The 8720-nt window shown below is 40.1% G+C and overlaps 1 protein-coding gene across 1 annotated transcript in view; it reads right to left on the bottom strand.

The window, feature by feature from the left end:
• Positions 1–3419: 3419 nt before the first annotated feature.
• LRPPRC (leucine rich pentatricopeptide repeat containing) overlaps positions 3420–8720 on the bottom strand; it is a 93047-nt gene continuing 87746 nt past the window's right edge. The window contains exons 37-38 of the mRNA XM_040611724.1: positions 5230–5372; positions 3420–3922 (exon numbers count right to left, since the gene is read on the bottom strand). Of these exons, the coding sequence (XP_040467658.1) occupies positions 3866–3922; positions 5230–5372 (200 nt within the window). The 3' untranslated portion in view covers positions 3420–3865. The remainder of the gene's footprint in view (positions 3923–5229; positions 5373–8720) is intronic.

The raw sequence follows: 8720 nt of genomic DNA, 5'->3' as shown, positions 1-8720 counted from the left end.
AATTCTAAGAATAATTTCAGGAAATGCAAAGAAATCTTTGCTAAAAAAGGCTAAATTCAATGACAGTCTCCGCTTTTTCTTACACTCTTTTTCACCTTCACAGCAACAACATACTGGCTGCAGGAAATGGGACGTTCCTTCTAGACGCCAGCAGGCTTCTCATCGAAGAGCAAAACTTCCTGGTCGCATCCATCACTTCTATCACCTCCTCCTCTGCTGCGTTCCTGGGAAGTCTGGAAACATCACACATTCAAGGAAAGCAATAAATACGGTAGTACTCTGGTGAACACGTTTCCAGTCTATTTCTCTGTCAGTATGTGCACTCGCGATCCTACCTTCACTGTTAACGATCCTCTCGTGTTACTGTAAACTGCAGCTGGAATCCTGCTGACTCAGGCATTCCATCTATAAAAACCTGAGCTGTCACTGCCAAAGACACGATCTGTTCAGCTACTCCATTTTCAGCAGTGGGTACGTATTAAGGAAATCTAAAGGCAACTACAACCTAGCAAGCTACATTTCTTGTTAATAGAAAAGGGTCTCAGGAGACAGAGGTGAATGAACTGGTTTAGTAGATAAGGATAGAAGTACAGCATGTAATTATCACGCTGCAAAATGACTGTATTGGTAGTTAACACGGATACTTATCCCATGTTGAGCTCAACACCAAAAAGCAGCCTCCCCCTACCCCTACTTCCAGGGGAGTGGGGAAAGAGAAGAGTCTGTAACGTAGCGCAGGGCACAGAAGTGAGATTAAGTCATCTCAATTCAAGCAGCAAGCTTTTTCCAGTCCCCTCAACCCCAATCAAGATACAGTATTATGCAAACACATAGACGCTCCCACAATTTGCTTTTTACAGTAACGTGTCAGGTCATTTCATGTCATCAGACTCTCAGCTTCCCACGGAGGCCTCTGGAAAAGTGTGCTCCTATCTCACAGGCACTGCACCTGGTCTGGATCTTGCACAGCCAGTTATCCATTAGCCAGTGGCAAAGAATCCTTTTCTGCTTTGAAGGGGTGCATGCTATGATCAGTATGACACAGTAACTTTGGTATCTGGACTAAGAAAACACCATGACAAGTTTGCAAGACTGCCATTCTGCATTTTGTCATCTTGCAGGTTCCTTTCTTTGAATATGAAGAAATGAATATTGAAACTGCCTCCTTATTTGGCGAAGAAATGCTAACCTCCTAAACTGCATTTTATTTCATGCTTGAAATAGCTGAGTCGCAGCACACCAATGCACAAGACATATCATTTCAAGCGTATTCTAGAAGAGTCGGCACAAATGCCGATTCTGCAAAACCTTCTCAGTAGAGCCTTGTTTCAGACTGAGATGACTGTGTCCCAGAGTGGCACAAATCCCTCACTGTCCCACATTGTAAAGACAGGAGAGGCTGCACTCCTCTGTGTGATCATTCCTTAATTGCACACGAAACATTACTGGAACAGAAAACCAGAAATACTATCACACAAAGGCAGCCTTCGCCTACCCTTTGAATGATCTCTGCCACCAGACTCCACCAACCTGGGCTATTGCAAGGGGATCCCAAACGATCAGCATGTACCTCCGCCCACTCCCCTGCCACTGCTGCCACAAAACCCTGGCACTGTTTGGTCTCATGTTCCTGTTGTGCCTCACTGATGTTTCATCAGCTCAGCGGCTGGCTCAACGGACTGTAACTTTTCATGAGGTCACTCAAAATGCAATTTCAGGGCTGTATACAATTTAGTTTACATTCTTCAGTTACAGGCTATCAAATTCATTTTCCATTTCCATGACTGCAACTATTCAGTTATAGGGCATTATTCTGAGTTCAAGTCAAACCAGTTAGAAGAAAAAACTTATAGATGCTAACCAGTACTAATCCTGCGTGGTCAGCCCTCACACACGGGCACCAGCAACACACAGCCACGCATCTGTGGCTACGCTGTTGTGTGCTGCCTTTCTGCCTCGGAAAGCAGCAGCCATCAAACAACCTGCCAGTCCCACAGCACAGCAACCACTAATGCAGCACCTGACAATCAATTGCACCCAAGATTGCTCCTCCTTGTCAAGAAGGTAGTGAAGATCTACAGATCTGCTGTTACCTTCCTCTCTGATGACCTGGAGTTTGCTTCAAGTACTACTCTTCTTTATCCGATGTGCCAGCTTAGCTCAAAAAGCATACAAGCCCACGGCTGCCAGTTATGCTCCGCTGATGTGGCTCCGCTGGCTGGAACACAGCTACCGCTGTGAAACAGAGATTCACAAGATGACCTCTAAAAAAAAAAAGAGCTGTGGTGCTAGAGAAAGGGTTGCCAACTAGGTGACAGAGTCTTCAATTATGCTGCTATTACACTGAAACACATGTAATGTAGCTGTAGCTTTAGAAAAAAGAAACATCTCCATTTGTGAAATGAAATAAACCGAGTACTGCCTAGGCTTGCTTTCAGATAGGGCACACAACCATTAGGCTATGAATGAAATTTCAGATGTTAATGCCTCATCTTGACAACCCAGGAACAAAGGGTGCCAAGAGGGTTAGAGCCACGTAGGTGTGGTATGCTGTGAAGTAACGAAGGCCATTGTAAACCCACACCAACAGAGTAGACACAGCTAGGATACATCCAGTTTGTTTGGAAAACGGAATTTACCACTCCCCTCAGACCCCGATTAGTTATGCCTCATTTTTAAAGTACAGCAGGATTTCTCTGTGTATTTGTAAATATATTAGTTAATGAATTGGAAATTTTACTCTAAAAAATTAGGTCCCACTTCGACACATTCAGATTACTGTACAAGTCTTCCAAAATTTTGCCAAAACCTTGTGTGGACACATGAATTTAATTACCACAGTGCTGTCTATACAGGAAAAACTAAGAAAGGTAAGGTTAACTAGCTAAAAATGTGAAGATTAGTAAATTAAACACACAGAAACAAGCTTTCATTTCATTAAAACCTGTTTAACTGCATAGACACTTATTCCATCTGTTATATCAATATGTACTTATGTGAGTTTCCATTATTACTCACAGAGATAATGGAGATATTTATTCTCTATCTGTTCTTTTATCTTCGTAATTTACAAGTATCTTATTTTCATGATCCCAAAATTCTGGACTGTAAAATGTCACAGAGTAGCTTAACTACCACATTTATACAAATCAAGCATGCCCACCAGTCTCCCAGCCAGTAAAAACTGCTACCCCTGCAAATAATGGGCACTGCTTTGTTTAAAAGGCATGTTTTCATGGGTATGCAGTCCTCGTATCCATAAGATTAAATGAACTATATGAAGTTATAAGAATGAATTAAAGATGCTATAAAACTACAACACGCAACCCAGTGTAAAAGGTAGAACTATTTTGTCTTTACCTGTAATATCAAACACCCTGATGAGATACTTAACAGAAGAGAAGTACATTCAGGAGAAATCTAAAAAAGGTGTGTTTATTCTCTGTGTACATACAGATGAACCCTGAAGATGGTGTTCTTTATCCTTCTACTTTCACCCCGAAGTGCACTGTCCAAGCAAAGAACAACAAAGGATAAGACAGTTTGCTGACTGTTATGGTTACATACCCCTCTAGCAACTTTCTTGATATACATATATTTGGTTATTCAACAGGAGCCAAACTACAGTTCAGGTTAAAACAGATCATATATCAGTACAGAAATAGTCTAGAAAGCTGCATCTTGGTATTTCATTAGCAATTTTAACAGTGTTTCTATTTGTTTCAATCAATTACAGCTATGGAGAGTGCTTTTTAAACACAGATTTATATTGAAAATTACACAGAATAACATGCTTTTTAAATTTTTTATTGAATGTAATATTTAAACAATTTCATAAACAACTAAAGCATAAAAGACTATGTATTCATGATGCTTCCAATCTTGCTTTCCTCGTTTTTTCCACATAGAACTTGAACGTCTCCTATAAACAAGAGTGGAATAAACAAGTTCAACATTGTTTCAACTGCAAAGTTACTAATTCTGAACAAAGTCTTATGTCCTGACAAAAGCAAAATGTATTCTCTGTCAAGCAAAACTAGATCTGTATTGAAGTCTGTATAATTAAGAGAAATGCCAGAGACAGAATAAAAGGAAAAGGAAAACCTTGCCAAAAACGCATAATGAAGCTTCTATTACAAAATGCAATAATATAATCAATTTCATTTTAAAAATGAAAATACTTCTTAACTGCAATCTGCAATTGTGTCAAAAAAATTGAGACACTTTTAAAGATCAAACTGCATTAAAGAAGCTGAACAAGGAAATCAGAAAGTGAGTAATTTCAGTGACTTCGAAACAACACTTATTTTCACTAGCTACCAAGAAACAGACGTTTTAGGTTTTAAATTTACACAATCCAAATAAAAATTCACATTATAAATTATGTCAGGGTTGTGGAAAAAACTCCACAGCTGTTAAAAGGCTAAGCCAAATAGTTTACGGCAAATTTTCTCCAGTTCTTTACAAAATGAGAAAAGAAAAATCACACTTATGAAGCAATATGGAGAAACAGCATGTAATCAGGTCTTTACAGAGCTATAGAAAACCACTTATTTCTAAACATAAAAAGTGGCTAGAAAATCGCAATAAAAAGTTTGCTTGAAGGGGGAAAATATAGTAAGTCTTCAAAGTCTGCTTTGCTAACATGGCACTAGTAGACCATTAGTTAAAGTAATGATGTGAAAGAAGTGTTTACAGTCTTGACAGGTTTAGTCTCACACCATTTGTCACCCTCAAATAAGATATATTTGCACAGTTGCATATAGCTATTGGCAAGGCAGGTAGAAGCAAAGCTGCAATAGAAAAATAATTCCTACAGTTCTAAAATCCCATCCTGCTACAGCAGCAACTTGTACTAGATACAAAACAGGTAATTAATGAAAATTAAAACCTATTAAATGTTAATGAAATACACATTCTATAAGCCTTTTAAAGTTCAATTCCTTAGATGAATGCCCCAAGGACACTGACTAAAGGTATACCTGTAGATGAGTGCCTGATAAGGATCAGGTAGTTTAAATATTGTAAGCCCCAAGAAGTTTTATTTCCTCAAGTTGAACCCAACGCAAAATTACCACAGCTCCTACAACACTCAGTACTTCACACATTACCTCCTTTGAGAAGTCTCTGCAGAGATCTAATCCCTATGTAATTATTCATGCAATTTGTTTTATTAACACTAAACATACACAGTTCTGCAGATCTGTTTCTTAATTAGGAAATACTCACAGGGGGTTCAGTGAAAGGGACAGGCTCTCCTACTTTCTTCAGAAAAGTTGCTAAAGACTTCAGAGATAGCTCGTTCAGCTGTATATTCTTCTCTTTTGTTTTCTCATACACAGCTTTCACAGAAGCAACATCCTCATCCAATTCTGAGGAAGAAAATATAAAACCAAAAAAAACCCCCAATGATTAAGTATTTCTTCTTTTCATCTGTTTCCATGATGTCACACATTCCTTCTATCTGCCAGAATATATGCTAAATATTTTCATATACAATATTCCAAACACTTTGGATACTCTTCATATCCTACTGACAATTCACATAAGACAACAGAACATACAGCCATTCTAGCTCTCCTTCTTATATGAGGCTAAATAGTGAATTCCTTCAAGCCTGTGCTGGAACCAGAAAGGAGTAGGAGCCGCACAACACCTGGGTCACCACAACCCCATACAACATCTGCAGCCTGGGGCAGGGGGCTGGGAACTGCCCGGCGGGGAAGGGCCTGGGGGGCTGGTTGATGGACGGCTGAACGTGAGCCAGCCATGTGCCCAGGTGGCCAAGAAGGCCAACAGCTCCTGGCTTGTGTTAGAAACAGTGTGGCCAGCAGGGCCAGGGCAGTGACCGTCCCCGTGCTCGGCCCTGGTGAGGCCGCACCTCGCACCCTGGGCTGGGTTTGGGCCCCTCACTGCAGGGGGGACGCTGAGGGGCTGGAGCGTGTCCAGAGCCGGGCAGGGGCTGGGGACGGGGCTGGAGAACAAGTCCTGTGAGGAGCAGCTGAGGGAGCTGGGGCTGTTTAGTCTGGAGACAAAGGGGATCACAGGGGATGCGATTGCTCTCTACAGCTCCCTGAAAGGAGGCTGCAAATGGGTGGGTGTCATTCTCTTCTCCCAAGCAACAAGTGACAGGACAAGAAGAAACAAGTTGTGCCAGGGGAGGTTTCGGTTGGTTGTTAGGAAAGATATCTTCACTGAAAGGGTTGTCAAGCATTGGAACAGGCTGCCCAGGGAGGTGGTTGAGCCACCATGCCTGGAGGTGTGTAGAAAACATGCAGATGTGGTACTTAGGGACACAGTTTAGTGGTGGACTTGGCAGTGCTGGACTTGGTAGTGTTGGGTTAATGGTTGGACTCCATGATTTTAAAGGTCTTTCCCAATCTAATCGATTCTATGACTCTAACACACCACTCCAGGATGAGGCAGAGAGCCATATGCCTCTTTCTGAAGCAAATCATAAAAAACAAAAAGAAAAGCTAAAATGAAACCCATTCAACTTCAGCATGTGAGAACTCTAGAACAGAATTCAATTCCCTTAAGTAAGGGCAGAGTGTTGTTATGGTTCCAGGTGCTGGCTACCTCTAAACTATAACCTAAAGAAGCAAAGGAAAAAAAAAAGGTCAGTGCTCATTTTAGAGCACAAAGAAAAACCCATTTCAACCTTTAGAGCAGGAAAAAATTTTTGCTAACCCACTGCTTAGGTAACCAATAACATTTTTCTGGATATTCCATAAATGCACCAACCCTGCAACAGGTCCTAACTAATCCATTCTTCATTTATTTGAAGCACTATGCACTTCTAGCTGTAGAAGAGCGGAGTATATTTCTCCCTTTAAAGTGGGAGAGGGAAGAAATCCCTCCTTCTACATTGACTCACGCTTAACCATAGACTTTGCTGCTGCTCAGACATTTGCTTGAGAAGCATCACAGTGAAGTTACCCCCAACAGTTTCACTGTTGTCCTCAGTGTCCTAGATGCAGCACAACAGTTCCTAGCACCTTGTGAACAAGCAAGCCATAATTTCCAGTTAAACTAATTTTGCTGCCCGTGAAAAAGCAAACATCTGCAGTACGGGAGCTGCCACAGGTCTTGTTCACATTTAGAAACACCACCTTCACAACCATTGGGCTACAACAAAAAATTCTTAAAGAAAAAAATCTTTAATTATGCAGAAATGGGTAACTTGTGTCCCTTTCTCATGAGAAAAAGCTTCCCACTCACATCTGGCAAGTGGCTAAGCTACTTTTTGAATGTGGGAGGTTACTGCAGAAACTGCTTGAAGCGATGGTTTAATGAAAGCCTACTAGAAATCGTTAATTTTCTATTTCTTTGAAATAGATGCGATGTATGGAAAACAACAACAACAAAGAAGAGCTAATACTTAGACTGCATTTAATGGATCATGCAAATGTGATTTCATGTATTTCCTTTTTCTAGAAGATATACAGTGAAGGATTATGCATCTCACCAGATGAAGGAAATCTAGCCTTTGCAGTGGCTCATACCTCGGGACAAGGAAAGGAATAAATGTCCCTTTACTTGTCCAGTTGCGGGTGTCTGATATATGATCAGACTTCTTTCAGATGTGATGTATATTCTACTACATCTTTGCTAATTAACACATAAATAATTATAATTTGTCCATTTATTTTGATAACTACCAACAGAAACCAGCTGTAGTAATAGTACTCTGCTATCCTTCAGTACCCTTTCTAACCAATTAAAAATAACAATGGACCTGACAGGAGAATAGTTTGTTCTCTAAAAAACGATACTACTATGAAGTTGGATTTGGCCTAAAATGAGAAATCAAGTTTTAAAGCTTACTAACTGTAAAATAAAAAAAATAAAAATTGGGACAACACCGTCCCTCCCTAAAACAGAAAGATGCAATAGAAAATGCAAAGATGCCCTTGTACAACTCATCCAGCTCAGCCCTGGTAAAGCAGATCAAGTTAACTGATGCACACTCTTCTACCCGATACAGGAGTGGAATCAATGTCTCATACAGGTGAGACCTGGGAATAGCTTTTAGAAGTCTTCATGCTGGTACTGAGTGTCTCCTCTAGAACGTGCTACAAGCCAGATATGTCTCTGCCTAAAGAAACTACAGCAACCATCTGTTCAGTTCACGTACAGTGTGGCTTCACGTGACCAATACACTGTAATCACTGTTTCAGGTATAATAGAACAAGTGACTGATTCTCTGCAATCTCTTTATGAAATTATACTATAATGAGCTGGAAAGGATATTGAAAAAATTAATTAGTTCACTTACAGAGTATTTACTGAGGTAAAAGCAGTAAAGGGCTAATGATAGTGTAAAGGAACAAGTACGGTGGTGGTGACAAAAGGGCATTTTTTTTGTTTTTAAAAACATGCTGGAAATGTTATCTTGCTGTGAATGAAACTATGAAGTTAAACAATTTTGGTAGTGATTGCTGTTTTGAAAGTTACTGTGCAAGTAAATTTTGTAAGTCACATACTACAACTTGATTCAAATACAGGGAAGTTTGTACTCCCTTAACACCATACCTTGGATTTGGGTTTGAAGTGTTTTACTTAATTGTTCCTATTTATCTCCTCTGTGATAGACTGGAGCACAAAGGCTTTGTCATTATATTTTTTTGCTTGTAATACACAAGTGTGAAGAGTATTTACTTCCTGTAATATAACTAAAGGACCGTATCAGAGTACACAAGGAAAGGACACCACAGCAC

The sequence above is a fragment of the Falco naumanni genome, chromosome 12 (assembly GCF_017639655.2).
Source record: "Falco naumanni isolate bFalNau1 chromosome 12, bFalNau1.pat, whole genome shotgun sequence".
Lineage (NCBI taxonomy): Eukaryota > Metazoa > Chordata > Aves > Falconiformes > Falconidae > Falco > Falco naumanni.
The sequence above is the reverse complement of the archived record's forward strand: the minus strand, read 5'-3'. Positions and strand labels throughout refer to the sequence as shown.